Consider the following 15,968-nt stretch of genomic DNA (forward strand, 5'->3'; position numbering starts at 1 on the left):
TGTCACTGTGCTGTGGGGACATGTCCATGGTGTGGGGCTGTGTCACCGTGCTGTGGGGACGTGTCCATGGTGTGGGGATGTGTGACCCTGGTGTGGGGATGTGTCACCGTGCTGTGGGGACATGACTGTAGTGCGGAGGGCCGGGTGTTGTGCCCGAGCTGGGAGCTGCTCGGGGCTGCAGCGGGCGGGATGGGAGATCCGGGATGGAAAATCGGGATGGGGGATCCGGGATCCGGGATGCGGGATGATGGGGGACCCGGGATGAGGGATGAGGGGTGCGGGATGGGCGATCCGGGATGGGGGATCCGGGATGAGGGCTGGGCACGGAGCGGCCGCCCCGGCCGGGCAGCACCACGGACAGCGCCGGGTTCCAGCCAGCAGAGCCGTTCAGGAGCGCGCTGGGCGCTGCCCTGTGCCGGTGCCCTGGGATACTCTGGGATGCCCTGGGATACTCTGGGATGCCCTGTGCCGGTGCCCTGAGCCGGTGCCCTGAGCCGGTGCCCTGGGGTGCCCGGGGTCCCCCTCGCCCGCTCCTCCCGGGCCCGCAGCTGCAGAGGCCGAGGCCCAGCTCCGAGCCCCCATCCGGAGCTGCCCGGGCCCCGCCGAGCTCCCAGCCCGGAGTTCGCTGTGCTCACACAGCAGCACCGACCGAGCCCGGAGTGACGGCGAGCAGGGAGCCGTGCCGGGCACTTGCCCGCGCTGACTGCAGGTGTCCCTCTTGGTTCTCATTTCCGTCATTTCATTCGTTTCCAGTACTTTCAGTCCTGGAAATCTGTTCCATTTGTTTGGTTTGTAGCTGTTTACAAAGTCATGTTTTACTGCATACTTCCTGTACAGGAAACTATATTTTGCTGAAAGCTTCCTGAAAAGACTGTACATCTGAAATTTTTAAGTAGGCTAAAATTTATGGCAGTAAAGGTTTAAAAATATAGTCACTGAGTAAGGTGTTTCATATCTTGCAGAATTGGGGGGAAAAAAAAGAAAGGACTGAGGGAGGTGAAAGTTTCTTCCACCATTGACAGCTCCCCTTTGATTCCCTAGTGTTTGTGCATTTCAGCCTTTTTGTAACATTTTGGGTTTGCTCATATTTGTGAATCAGGAAGAAGAAAGGCAGGAAAAATGTCTGTATTTGTGTATGAATATATGCCCAGAGAACTTCTTACAATCCAGCAGACTTACTTCTGTGCTTGACAATCTCAGTCTGCTCCTTGTCCCTTCCCAGCAAAAGCTCCCAAACCTTGGAATGTTGTAGATAAAACTAAACTAAGCTTATTTGTTTGTAAACAAGGTTAAGTTGACCTCAGCTGAAGGGTAAGGACATGGAGATACTGGTGGGTTTTGTGACTACTTCTCATCGGAAGCATGTTGTAGTTTTTAGTGAAACAAGGAAAGAAGATCTGGTGGGAAGAGGTGGAAAAGGAGAGTGATAAACAAGGGGCTGGGGGCTGAAGGGAGAGGAGAGGAATCCTGGATTTACCATCCCCTGTGTAACAGTGTGTCTGTCTGCCATGCATTCAACCCAGCACCTTTGAGCTGTGTGACTGGCTGTTGCAAAGGCCATGCATATGGACTATTGGGAATTGGATTAAAATCGTGGTATTATCTTCATGTCTACTTGTGCAGCTTAGTCTGCTCCTTTTGTGGTGGGTTTGGGTGGAAATGTGCCACGGGTGGGACACGTACCAGTCTGTACAAGGAAATGTGGCCCTGCTGGAGCTGAGCTGGACCTAAGCAAGGAATAACAGTGCTGAGCTCGGCCAGCTTCCTGTCTCTTTCTCTGATTTCTGAGCAATGTTTCTCTGCATAGCAACAGAACCTTTTTGAGCTTTCTGATGAGGTCTGAGTCCCCAGAAATGTTCCCAGCCTCTAATGCGAATATTGGGAGCAGCAGCAGATGTTCTGCCATTAGCTTCCTTCTCTGAATTGACTTCTCTGAATTTCTTTTAATTTGCTTCTGTGAAATTTGCATACACATTTTTCCTAGTCTCCAGACCTATTTAAATCCCACAGAACAGATGCTGGCTTGTGGTTCATGTTCCTGTTTGCTGGCCAATATTTTTCATGGTGTTGCTTGTGAAAACACTGCATCTCACCTATGACAATGAATTCTCTTCTGTTTACTCATGATGCACTGTACTTTTCAATTTAAAATCTCAGTGTGATTTCTGGATGTCACCTTTGTTCTGCTCTTGCCAGCAGCAGCTCCTGTCATGAGGCTGATTTCTGCAGGGCCATTTGGGTCTGGGAAGTGTGACTGAGCCACTGCCTGGGCTGGATTTTTGTTCCCATGTGTGAGAGAGCACTGCCAGAAGCAAGAGCCTGAGCTGCACTGACCTTCATTAAGGGTTCACTTAATTTTGGTGGTGGTGAATATTACTTATCATAAGGATGCATGAGGTACAGTCTGAATCACTCTGCAACAAGTTCAGTAAAGCAGAGGTAATGTTTTCCTTCATAAAGCTGGGAAAATAGTGGTGTTCTTTATATGGGAATAAATTGCCATCTGGAGTTGCCTTTCTCTCAACTTTCTTCAGTATTCAGCCCAGATACCTGGTCAGATGAGCTTAGATAAACCTCCTTTTTCCATCACTTAAGTCAGATATGTGTTGTTACACCTCTGTTCATACCATGATTATTACTTGGTGAACAGAGACCCAAAGGAAGCTCAGGCTCATGGCTCTTTTCCTGATCATCAAGGACAGACCTTCCTTCTGCTTATGGAGACTGAGACCAGCATTCTGTTTGGGTAAACTGGTTCCAGTTCCATGCCAGTGAGTGAGCCAGGCTCCACTTCCACATTTCCAGAAGCATCATTGACTGGTGCAGGGTCTAAGTCCAGTTCCTGGAGAGCTCTGCTTCCATCCAGGACACAACACTTTTTCCTCAAAGTCCCTTTCATTTGTGACCAGCTCTGCTTACCTTCTCCTTTGTCTGTGTGAATGTGGTGCCATGATCTTGGCATTTGGGTAAAATCACAGAAAACCAGTGCCAAGCTTGTCTGACCCCAGTGTGGGTAATTTGTTTGCATTGTTAGGAAGCAGCTGAGCCTTGCATCGTTAACACAGCAGTGGGAGTTGCCAGGTGTGGCATCCATCACAGGATCACAGTGGGCTGGGCTCTGGGCTTGAGGGGAGCCAAGCAATGGGGCAGAAGCTCGTTCTGAGCAAAGCAGGGAGCATGACTGTGAGAAGCTGGTGAAATGTTTGCATGCAGGGGGAAGGAGAAGAAATCTCAGAGGCGCCAACTCACCCAAGGACCCACTGAGTCTGTTTTTGTCAAGCTGTTGACAAAGGATGAACCATCAGATCTGTGAAAAGGTGGGAAAAGATCTTATTTGAGTAATGTGGCAATTTCCAGGCAACTTGCCTTGGCTCTGTGAAGGACTATTTGCAGTGTTTTGTCATGTGTAAAGTGGCCTTATGTTAAGTTGGACAGTGGCACACAGCCCACACTTCTGGCGTGTCCCATGCTGAGATGTAAATGATTCAGGGACCATAGGCTGTCATTTACACTGGTGTTTCCAGGAGCCACGCTCTGGGAGGTGAGTGAGCAGTTTGCTCTGTGCATGCTGATGTGGGAGTGTTGCTGGGCTGTGTGGTGGGCAGAGAAGTCACCTGGGCCCTGCTCAGGTTCCTGGCTCAGCTCGGCCCCCCGGGCACTGGAAGAACACGTTCCCATTTCAGAGCCTGCAGAGCTGGGGGAGTTGATCCCCTCTGTTTGTTCTGTGACCTTTCCCAGCTGATTGGCACTGATCTTTTATGCCCCGGATAGATGAGCTTTTGTGGTTGACATTTTGGGATGACTGAATATGAATTAGCCTAGGTAAAAATATTTCTATTTTTCTATCTTCAAACAATGCCCTCCTTTTCCAAAAATGGCTGCACTACCAGGTCAGATCAAATCCAGTTTCTACTGCTATAGTATAAAGAAATTGGAATTCACAGTTGGGAAAAGGCAGAACTGGGTTTTCTCTCATTAGTATTTTCTGTAAGAATCTGAGAGGAAACTGGTGTTCTTTGTGTGAGGTGTTGTGGCCATCCTGAGCATTTAGCAGGTCATGTAAGTCATGAAGAAGAGACCCAAATTCTTGTCAGTCACAAAACCTTGCCCTGGCAAACTTGTGTAGATACGAGAAGAGGATGGGCTTGGACTATGAGAACGTTTTCTGATGCATCAGCTACACAATTACTTTTCCAATGTCTCAGTAGTCCTGGTGAGATGTCTCATGTTGAAGTCAGGGTGTGTTTCTGTGCTTTGCTGGATGAGTGCCAGTTTTGGCACACCAGTCCTGTGCACCAGTTGTGCTGGGGGCTCTTCTGGTGCTGGGATTTGTGATTCTGTACCCTGAGAAGATAAAAATGAACCAATCACCTCATCCTTTGAGGAAGAAGTGAGCTTTTAGATAAAGTGGCTTCTAGGTGCCATGTCTACAATGGTGTCACAGGAATCTGTTTTGGTTTTTTTCCTGTTTCTGAGCAAAGCTGCCCAGTGCACTTCTGCAAAAAAACCATGGCACAGACACACAGTCAGGAACAGCCACATTACTATTTACAAGTTCCTTATGCTGTCAATATTAAAATACTTGTGTTTGCAGCTGCCTATTGTAGCCATTCTTTACTGTTAATTTTCTGGTTGGTCTGTTACTAAAATGCCCTCAAGCTTGAGCTCTTGGGCTGGAGCTGCTTGGAAGCTCAGCTTCCACTAAAACCTTTTTTCATCTTTCCCTCAGCCATAAAGCCCAGGCTGGTGTTCTTGGAGCCCTGTCTGGTACAGCCCTGCTGTGCTGCAGGCTGTGTCCAGCCTGGGGCTGGCTGCAGAGCAGAGGCTGAGTCATGTCCATGGGATATTTCACACAGGAGTTCAGTGATGCAGGACTGGGCTCTGAGCAGCTCTGCTTCCTGGTGAATAGTAATTCTGTTTACTTAGGAGAGCAAAAACCACCAGGGCCTCAGTGCTGCTGTGTCATCCCTGACTGGAGAAAGTCTTGTTTATCTCATCCTGAAAAGAGAGAGACGAGATTCTGGTGGTGCTTTTCAGAAAATAATGCTCTACTTTTGGAGAGTGTAGGCAGTGGAAATAGTCCATAGGTTTGATGTTTGAAGCTTTTTTTTTTCCTACTTTTTCTGTGACAGCAAGAACAAAAGAGCTTCAGGAGGGACTCCTGACACCCAATGGCAGGCTGATTTTTTTTGTCACACCAAAGCAGCCTCAAGCTTGTAACTGTAGAGGAGTTGTTTGGGGTTTAAGATGGACTGAGTGAGGCTTGGAGCTTGCTTGGGATTTTTTTCTTCTGGTCTGATTTTGATGCAGCATTTGTTCTGCCTAAACACTGTTAGTTTATATAGGGCCTACTATAAATCTTTTACCCCTTTCTATATAGGGGAACAGGAAATAACTGAGAATGCAGTTTAGTCTGAGGATGGGATATTTTGACCCAAGGTTCTGGAAATCAGTTCCTACTTTATGGCAGTGTGTCATGAGCATTGCTGATGCTTCACAGGGCACAGAGGAGTGTGGGTCCCCTGGAGGGTCACACATGGGGCTTGTGGGCAGTGAGGAGCCCTGGGGGAAGGAATTCTCTGCTCAGGGCTGCCCTGGACCATGGACATACTGCACTACAGGCTCTGGCTGTCCTTGCAGCTGCTTCCATGGCAGTCAGCTCTGCAGCTGGCTTGGTATTTTTCACCTGGTCTCAGTTTGTGTTCTGCTCAACATGAGATAGGACTGACTCTAAATCTTTTGTGCTCGGGATAGATTCAAACTCAGAGCAAACAGGAGTGGTCTGGGACCTGCCACAGCACAGATGATTCAGGGAGGAGGAAGGGAAAACCAGAATTTTGGCACTTTCCTCTAACTGGGTGAAAGAGCCAGCACTGCTTGCACTGTGGGCCAGTGATGGGGATTTGATGCCTTTCTGTGCAGGAGCCAGACAGCAAGAGCTGCCTGAAACCATGCCCTGCCTCAGTCCAAGAGCCACTCCTGGCCTGGGTGCCAAATTTCAGGCTTTGCTTCTGCCCAATCCAGGCAACTTCGGAAGGTTCAGGCATATTTTAGTGATCAGAATCATGGAAATAATCATCAGCAAACGCTCAACAGATGACTGGGAGGAAAAATTATAAATCAAAAGTGGGTGAGATCTTTGTCTTTTTCAAAATAGGGGAATTGCTTCTGGTCAGATGGCAGCTCCAGGGAGAGATGGCACTGTCTCTGACAGCAACTGGACAAGTCTGTCCCATGCTGATTTCTCTTTGATTGAAATGACACTGGCAATTACCCCCTTAGCTTTAAATGTGCCCCACTGCAATAATCATAAAGAGAGAGATTGTGTGCTCAAGGAATGTCTGGTTGTCTTCTACGTTCAAAAAGTCACTTGGAATGTAATTTTATTTTATTTTAGTGTGGTGGGGAGTGAGCATCTCTTGCTTTTCAAAGAAAATAAAGCTGTTCCTTGAGATTTTTATATCTGGAACACTGAAGTAGTCCAAAGGCTGGTCCTGTACCAAAGACGTTTTCCCAACAAGATCTTCATTTTCATGTGCCATTTATAGTAAATGAAGACATGTTTGTAGGAGTACCGATAGATGAAGAGGTTGCTCATGCAAAAAAAACTGGAGGACTGTTTTTTGAAACTTAAATCTGATTATGCATATATGCTATTTTTGTTCCTCTCTTTAGTTATCTGTCAAGGAACATTTGTGCAAATGAATTTTCATTATGGATTTTAAGCATGCAGGCTGGAATGCTGGCAGAAAGATATCCCAAATACGGCTTTTATATACTGCTTTTCCCCAGGATTTTCAAGGTTAGCTGAATTCTGAGTTCTACTTAGTCTCTGTGAAAACGCAATGTCTTGTGACCTTGTAGGACAGATCACAATGAGGCAGCTTCACTTTGATCTAAAGATCAAACACTGCTTTCCAAATTGGGAATATTTATAAAGTAATGGGTGAGTCTCTGGAAAGAAAACAAGCCTCACTCATGACTGTATTGGAAGTGGAAAGATGGCAAAATCCATAGTATGTTACCGGTGAGTTGAGTAGGATGAGTTATTGCTAATAATATCCAACTGGCTGTCTCCTGTGTTGGATTTCACATGTCTTATGTGGACTGGCAGATGAGGGTAGTGGTGGAACTTGTGAATTGCAGCTATTTTTACCCCACCGTTAAACTTAAATAAGAAATTAGGAGTGTTTGTTTAATATGCCTGTTGCATGGGCTGTTTCATAAACAAATGTGTGTGTGTAGGGGTGTGTGTACACAGGCAGCTCCTGCAGCCAGGGGACAGCGGGTGGGACTGGGGCGCCAGGCTCAGCACAGTGGGCTCTGAGGGACACATGTCCCTCAGGGTGACACCGATGGCCTGCATGGATGGCCAGGTACTGTCACAGGGCCAGGCACAGCGGGCTCTGAGGGACACATCCCTCAGGGTGACACCGACAGCCTGCAAGGGTGGCCATGTGGTGTCACAGGGCCGGGCACAGGGTGGCCATGCACTGTCACAGGGCCAGGCACAGGGTGGCCGTGTACTGGCACAGGGTGGCCATGCACTGTCACAGGGCTGGGCACAGGGTGGCCATGTACTGGCACAGGGTGGCCATGTACTGTCACAGGGCTGGGCACAGGATGGCCATGTACTGTCACAGGGTGGCCATGTACTGTCACAGGGCTGGGCACAGGGTGGCCATGTGGTGTCACAGGGTGGCCATGTACTGTCACAGGGCTGGGCACAGGATGGCCATGTGGTGTCACAGGGCCTGTCCCTGCACAGCAGTCAATGGGGCAGGGTTCCCAGCCAGAGGAGAGCTGAGGAGCTGCTGTGGCTGTTCGTAGCTGAGGGAAGGGCGGTGCAGCAAACCTGTGGAGCTGAGCAGAGGGAGGTGATGGGCAGCACGGCCTCTGCTGCTTGTGCCAGGCCTTGTCTCAGGCGTGACCCCGGACAGGGATGGGAGCACCTGCTTCTGCTGAGGGCACGTGGAGGACAGGAGGAAGAGCAAATCCCCTCAGCTGGCCGAGTCTGGAAGCACGTCGGGAGCCTGGTGCTGTCACAGCAGCCCAGCCATCCCTGGGGTCTCTGCAGCCCCTGGGCCAGGGCACAAGGGACACAGCTGCCAGGCGTGGGTGACAGCAGCCTGCTGCCATTGCAGTCCCCACAGGGCTCCACTCCTCCCTGAACCAGCTCCCAGGGACATCCGACCCTGCCTGTGAATCCCTCTGCCTCGGGACAAATTCTCTCAATAGCTGTTTGCCTCCGGGGCTGCAGATCTCTGCTTTATTTCCAGCCTGAACTGGCTTTGATTTAGGCTCCAGCTGCTGAAAGCATGCTGAAGAGCAGGGAGTGGGCTGCGGGGGCATCTCCAGGACCTCCCGCTCCCGGTGTCCTGCGCAGGAGGGTGCGGGCTCGGTGTCCACGGCAGGGCACTGACCCCAGGGGGCCCAGGCTGTGCCCGGCCTCACGGCACGGTCCCGGCCTCATGGCCCCGGCCCGGCCCGGCCCGGCCCGGCCCGGCCTGCCGCCGCAGCTCGGCGTCAACAAACCGGGCTGCAGGAGAGCCCGGCCGCGGGGCTCCGTGCGGGGCCAGAGAGAAACGGGTGAACATGGCAACGGCAAGGAAATTGCTCTTTCTGAGGATTTCCTCGTCTGCTACCAAACTGCCGCTGAGAGCGGGCGGTGGAAAGGAACGGCGAGAGACGCAAAAAGCCTCCAATAAATCCGTGATGCAGAGAGGGGACACCCTGTAAGGATGAGGGAAAGGCAGGGGACAGCTGTGGCTGGAGCTGCGCCCTGCCCCGAGCCCGGCGCTGCTGCCAGCCAGGTGCGCTCGCTCCGGGCCGGCGGGGCTGTTTGCTCACCGCAGTCACGTCTGTTTGGGTGTCTGCGCCTGCCGGGAGGCGGCTCCGAGCGGCGCAGGCACCCCCTCCCGTGGCATCCCTTCCCCTGGTACCCCTTCCCGTGGCATCCCTTCCCCTGGTACCCCCTCCCCTAGTACCCCCTCCCCTAGTACCCCCTCCCGTGCCATCCCTTCCCCTGGTACCCCCTCCCGTGGTACCCCCTCCCGTGGCACCCCCGCCCCCGTACCCCCGCCCCGGTACCCCCTCCCCTGCCCGCCCCAGCGCCCTCCCCGCCGCGGCCCCGCGGCCGCCCCGCAGCGCCGGGCAGAGCTCTCTGCTCTCCGCTCTCCGCCGCGCCGGAGAGGAGCGGGAGGAGGAGGCACGGGCGGAGGAGGAGGGAGGTGGTGATAAGGGGTTTGCTGCGTCGCCTCATTTCTGTACCCAGCGCACGGCTCGTGGGGAGTGCGCGGTGCCCGCATCGCTGCCGGAGGGATCCTGCTGCTGCCGCTGCCGCTGCTGCTGCTCCTGCTCCTTCTGCTCCTGCTGCTGCAGTCCCGGCTCGGGAGCCGCTTGTTTACCGGCTGGGAAGAGCTGCGGTGCGAGAGCCGAGCGTGCCGGGCAGGGGAGGCTGCGCTCACCTGTCAGGAGCGCAGCGGAAGAGGCTTCCCGAGGCGTCGGCACCCAGGGACATCTGCGCCTCAGCCCAGTGCCTCCAGCACCGACTGCTTCGGGTCTCTTCTAAGCGAGAAGAGGAAAAAGGATCCAGAAAACCCCTGCAACTGGACAGCCCCTGCTGGAGTCTAACAGGTGTTTGCTGGGAGTTGAATGGGGAGGGGACGGGTGGGAAGAAAAGTTAACTGCAGAAATCGGGGCTAGGAGAGATGCGATGATCTTGCACCAAGTGGATGTGCCATGGCTGCACGCAGATAGCGCGTCTGGAGAAGCTTGGAGGGATGTCTTGCAAGCGATCTGCGTGATCTCCGTAGAAACGCTCACCTCTGCCTGCAAACTTTCCCCTGCTAGAAGTTGGGAGGAATAAAAAAGCACCAGAAAGTCGAAAGGGGAAGATCCCAGAGGACGAAATCTCGAGCTGAACTGTTGTGCACCGCGCCGGGGCTCTGTGTCCGGGCCGCCGTGCCCAGCGGCGGTGGGTGCCTCGGCCGGGCTGCCCGGCAGCGTCCCCGGCCTTGGGGACGGCCGAGCAGCATGCTGGCCGCGGCCGGGCGGCGACCCCCGCGTGCCTGAGCCCGCCGGGCAGCCGGGGCGGTGGCGGCCATGGCCGCAGCCATCGCCAGCTCCCTGATCCGCCAGAAGAGACAAGCCAGGGAGCGGGAGAAGTCCAATGCCTGTAAGTGTGTCAACAGCCCCAGCAAGAGCAAGGGAAGCTGCGACAAGAACAAGTTGAATGTGTTTTCCAGGGTCAAACTCTTTGGCTCCAAGAAAAGGCGAAGAAGGCGACCAGGTTGGCAAGGGTTATGTCTTTGGGGGGTTGGTTGGTTTGATGCAATGGAAACCGGGACGTGTGTCAGGTGGGGGAAAGGGGGAAAGGCATTTCAGGGCTCGTGCAATGGATGTGCAGGATCTGGGTTCCCAATGCCAGTCCTTTTCCCTGTTGTGTTCAGCTGGTTTCTTTGGGTAGCACACGCTGCTGAGTGTGCCTCACCTGCACACCTGTGTGCACCCAGGTACCTGTAAGTCAGCTGTCTGTACCTCTGTTACACACATGCAAACACATGGCTGTATTAGTGGGGGAGATGCTAACGGGGAAGTTCCCACGCACATATCTCTCTCTTTAATATATAGTTGTATATTAAATAACTTCGTGTTATGGAGATCTGTTTTTGGTGTCCTGCTTCACAGAATGCCCGTGCCATGCTTTATCTGCTGATTGCAGACGAGGCTTTGTGCTTTTGCTGGCACCTTCCAGAGTTTTGCTTCAGCCCCCTGTGCCTTTCTAGGAATGCCATACCTGCAGCTGCCCTGTGGACACGAGGCTCTCTGGGTCACAGGTGCAGAAGGTCAGGGTGCAGCCTGGGTCCCTGATCTGAGTGGATTGTTTTGGACATGGGAGGAGCAAAACCCTCTGGCAATGTTGCCGTGGCTTTGCTGTGCTGGAGCATTGATGCTTGTGCCACTCCACCTGTCTGCCTTGCTCACAGTTTGCCAGCAGCTTTGGGATGGATTATGGCTAAAGAGCCAGAGTGAAGGTTGGAGTAACTTCTGGTCAGAAAAGTTGGTAGATAAGAGTTGTGTGTCCATCAGGACTCTTATCAAAGTTGCTAATAAGATCTAATACACTTATGCAAACTGTGGAAAGCTTTTGCCTTCAGCCCTGCTAAAATGAAGTGCAGCAGCAGAGCCCCAGTGCCTTTGGTTACAAAGACAAGGAGTGTTATCCAGACTCAGAGTGCTGGAAATGACACACCTCATCTTCACAGTGTTTGTCTCTAGGAGAGTGAGATGTGGAGTGAGCTGCAGGGCTGCATGAGCTCCTGACAAACGGAACTGTGTGAAATGACTACAATGCAGATGTCATTGGGATTCAGTGGGCGTAGACCTTTTTTGCAATTACTCCTGATGCTTTAGCCAGATATCTTGAATGGCACGCCTGACAGCATATCCTGCTGTTGTGTACTTTTTGGTCTAGAATGATATGAAACCGTGTGAGATATCTCGCTTGCTAGCTGTGAATGTGAGGATGGTTATGGAAAAAAGAAATCTATGCAAACTATGCGTTGTTTTGATCTTTCTTCTTGTAGCTGATGAGGTAATTACCTCAGCCCTTATGGTAATATTTATTTTGCAGTTCCACACATTGCTGGATTTCAGGGTTTCCCTCTCCATTTTCCATATGTTCATTGAGTAGTTTATCTCTTTGGATGCTCTGTACTCTCTGGAGCCGCGAGGAATGGGGGTTTGTTTATTAGAGCTGCAGCAGTTCCTGTGCTAAACGTTTGCTGCTATATATTTAGGCTCTCAACTGTCACCGTGGCTCTTACTAATGCTATTGTAATAGTCTTCTTTTTCCTCTCCATCTAAGAACTCACACCTTTTTAAAAGACTGAATGTACTCTTTGCCAGCTCATTTTTAATCTTAAATGAGATAGGGCTGGGCTCCTGGGGCCAAGCAGTGCTGCTGGTATCTGTATTCATTGGAAGTAGATTTTACTGTGCTACTCACGTTGTAATCGAAAGTGGCATTTAATCATTTTGGCAATTGATTTCATAGACATAAATTTGATCTCAGCCTAAATGAAAAGTGATGCAAAGCTGGTAGCCCTGCTTTTGTTTTGGGTCTTTTTCTTATGTCAGCCTTGAGAAGAAACCTGAAGATTTGTTTTTCACGTCCTGCTCGCTTGGAGTGGCACATCAGGATTTCCCACGTTAATCTCACTGTTGTTTCTTTGCAGAGCCTCAGCTTAAAGGTATAGTAACAAAGCTCTACAGCAGGCAAGGATACCACTTGCAGTTGCAAGCAGATGGAACAATTGATGGAACAAAAGAGGAAGACAGTAGTTATAGTAAGTGACACGAGAATAAATGTGTGTTTGTGCATTGTGGTGTCTCCCTCCCCTGCAGGTCCCCTCAGAGCTGCTGTCCTGGGCTGGCAGAGTGAGTGGCAGCAGCACTAACACCGTGCTGGCAGCACAGAGTCCTTCAGACTTACTGGGTCTGAGAGAAATACAGATAGAAATCACTTACAGAAATAATGAACCAGAGGAGGTAATGATGACACATGTGACAAACAAAGCAAATGTTATCTCCATGGTAATCCAGAGAAGTTCATTGCTGTCCTTTGGATTTTATTAGATTTTTTTTTTTCAGCAGGGAAAATTTGCTCGCCTACTCAGAGCCTGAAATAGAATAACGCTATCTCCACTCTCACACAGGGCTCATTCAAACTGCACTGTGGTATTTCACTAACTGGGACTTCAGCAGCACTTCCAACTTCACATTTCCCTATTATTATTATTTGTTACCACTTATAAATTGTACCATCAACTTTCAACCAGCTTTCCCTCAGGTTTTCTGTGAAAAAGCTCTGGACATTTTTACTTGCTGGTTTTGACTGGGTTTTTTTACAACTTTGTGGATTAATAGAAAATGGGAGAAGATGACGAGCATTGATTTGGTGTGTGAAAAATGCTTAAGGATCTCACACAGCTAGACAAAAAGATTTCAAGACTGGTGAAATAAGGCAATGTAGGAAACAATGCCCTGCAGAAAGTGTATGAAGGTGCAGATGGCCAAGCCAAGCCTGGCAGACCTCAGAGAAATGTTTACGTTCATAAATCCAGCTGTGGCCTGCTGCCTCTCCTGTGCAGCTTCATTTCTCTGTCAGCTCGTACTGCACAGAGACCTTGGCAAAGATCATCTCTCCCTTAGGCATTGCTTAGCTGTTCATTAGGAGGATATCCTTATCCTTATGTCCTTATTTAAAACAATGCAAATGTAGAAGGGAGAGAGTAGGATGCAAATTGCTTTGGATTATTTTGTGCTGACACCAGCTGATCACAATAGGAAGCAATTAATTTTGCTGTCACTTCTTTGCCACCTCTTCTGTCATTTCTGTCCACATGAGGGGCATCCCCTAGAAGTGAGGTAACCCCTCCATCCTGCTGTGCCTCTGGGGACTTGCAGGGATGCTCTCTGTGCCTCTGCTGTGGGTCCTGGCAGGGGTCACAGCTGGGGACAGGTCACTCACTGCCCCAGGAGCCAGAGCTGGGCGTGCTGCTGCTCAGGGACAGGCACAGGGCACTAACAGCTGCTGCTGAGAGGGACAGTCCCATTTTTGGTGCAGTGCCAGCACCCCTGTCCTTGGAGGCAGCAGCTGGGGCAGGACGTGTGGTGGTGCTCGCACAGGGCAGAGTGGAACTGCTCCTACAGGGCCAGTTCCTCACAGCCCCTTCCCAAATGCCAGCAGTCTGTGCCACAGCCACTGCTCATCTCACTGGGCTGTGAACCAGCTTCCAGTTGCCTCACCCTTGTCCTGCCTCAAAACTGAGCCTGGATGTGTCTGCTAGGGAAATGTGTCCAGTGCTGGGAGCAGCAGCCGAGCACCCACCCATGGCTCAGGTGCCAGAGCACCCACGGCTCAGGTGCCAGAGCCCGTGACTCAGGTGCCACAGCACCCACCCATGGCTCAGGTGCCATGGCAGAGCACCCACCCGTGGCTCAGGTGCCATGGCAGAGCACCCACCCGTGGCTCAGGTGCCAGCCCACTCAGACAGGAGGGCTCAGCCTTGGCTCTGCCACTGGCCAGCGAAGCACAGCCAGGAATTCCTCATACAGCCCTTCCCAGTGGCCCATGGCACCTCTGTCCCTGCTGTCCCATCTCTGTGGCCCATGGCACCTCTGTCCCCGCTGTCCCATCTTGGTGGCACCTCTGTCCCTGCTGTCCCATCTCTGTGGCCCATGGCACCTCTGTCCCCGCTGTCCCATCTTGGTGGCACCTCTGTCCCTGCTGGCCCATCTCTGCCCTCTCCTCAGCTCTTGCTGACAGCTCTGCAGCACTGTTTGCAGTGGAGCCCATACTCAGACCCTGGTGCTGGAAAACCCCAACACCTGCCCTACTTGTAAACGTGCCATTGAGAAATCACCTTCCAAAAGAGACCTGCAGGTTCTGCCTGGGTGCTGAGCTTTGAATCCTCCTCTCCAGCCTCCTCAGAGACCAGCTGCTGCTTTTTGGGGCTGAACTGCAAAGGACTCATGTCTAAGGCAATATTTTCTCCCCCCAGTAAACTCAAGCATTTGATAGAATGAATGAAAAATCCTTTTCCCTTACTGAAAATCTAAGTTTCTTTTGCCAAAAGCTGCGCAGAACTGGAGGATTTTCTCTGAGTGAAGGGAAAGTGCTGGGTGTTGATTTTGAGCGTGAGGAGGGTCTGCATGTGAGGTTTGTATCTGTACACACGTGGCTATGAAAGGGGAAGAAAGTCACAGGTTTTATGACACCCTGCATTTATTTGTTAGTTCTGGATATTCCACCTTTACTGCTATGCTTGACCATTGTAGGAAGTGCAGTGCTCAAAGGTGCCCTGACCTCAGGGCACTCGATGAGCTCTTGGTGTCCCCAAACACAGAATTTAGGACCTGTGTTAAATGCTGTCAAGCTGGATTTTTTTTTTTTACTGAAGTATGACAATTTGGGAGTTTTCAGGCTGGAAAAAAATTATAATGGATCATAATTCTTAGCCATAATTTTGAAAATAATAAAAATATTTCAAATTCATAATTTGGTTTTAAATTGGCTTTGGACAGTGACCATAAATATCAAACTTCAGCCTGAAGCAGACCAGAGTTTTTCAGCCAAGTAATAAATCACCTGAAATGGGAAGTAGTTTGGCATCACTTTATCCTATCTCTGCATTTCTGCCTCAGAGTGGCAGGAGATGCTTTGGGTTATGATAATTTTTTTAACTCCCCTTTATTTTTAATCCTACATATTGAACACAGAGTACTGTATTCAACTCATTATTTCTTGTGTTCAATTTTAACATATCCATGAATCCAAGCTATGGCAGAGCTTTGCTTTTTTCCTTTATTTTTCTTTTTTTTTCTTTGCCACTTTGCAAACCGGAATCTTCATTTTTTGAAGAGTTGTTTCTGTGCTTATAAATACTGCCACTATTAGCATGTGTACAAGCAGAAATGCAAGCAGAACATTCAAAGCAGCTCAATTTTGAAAGCACAGATTTAGGGGTTGATCTAAAGAATATGCTGCCCTTTCATTTCATTTTGAAGTTATTTAACTCTGTTTTTTCAAACCCATTCTCCTCTAAAAAAGAGGAAAAATTAAACCCCAATGAGTTATAAGTGGAAACATTTTGAGATGCTAATGATGGTTTTCAACTTTTCTGAATTTCATCTTCTTCCTTCCTTTTGGTCAAAATGTTTACTGACTTTGAAAACAAGTTCTGATTGTCTTGAAAATTTTTTTGTTTGTTTGCCTCTGGATTCCTTCTTGCACTTAATGGCACAAGAAAAGCACCCTAACAAAACCCAAACAGTGTTGAAGTGCACTCGGCAGAGCCTGGGCTCTGCTCACCAGGCAGGTAGGTCCTGATGGCTGTCAGCAATTCCATCTCCAGAAGGAGGGAGAGGCACTGATCCCTCAGATCATTCCTGAGCTCTTGGTG

At 50.4% G+C, this 15,968-nt stretch overlaps 1 protein-coding gene across 3 annotated transcripts in view; it reads left to right on the forward strand.

Moving 5' to 3' along the window:
• Positions 1 to 15,968, forward strand: part of FGF13 (fibroblast growth factor 13) — a 200,064-nt gene that overhangs the window by 146,165 nt on the left and 37,931 nt on the right. For 2 of the 3 annotated variants that reach the window (XM_054641343.2, XM_054641345.2), the window contains one exon: positions 12,240 to 12,350. In XM_054641343.2, coding sequence (XP_054497318.1) covers positions 12,240 to 12,350 — 111 coding nt within the window. Of the gene's footprint in view, positions 1 to 9,660; positions 10,292 to 12,239; positions 12,351 to 15,968 lie in introns of those variants that run through there. The other variant, XM_054641344.2, reaches the window with a different exon arrangement.

The sequence above is a fragment of the Agelaius phoeniceus genome, chromosome 14, assembly GCF_051311805.1.
Source record: "Agelaius phoeniceus isolate bAgePho1 chromosome 14, bAgePho1.hap1, whole genome shotgun sequence".
Classification (NCBI taxonomy): domain Eukaryota; kingdom Metazoa; phylum Chordata; class Aves; order Passeriformes; family Icteridae; genus Agelaius; species Agelaius phoeniceus.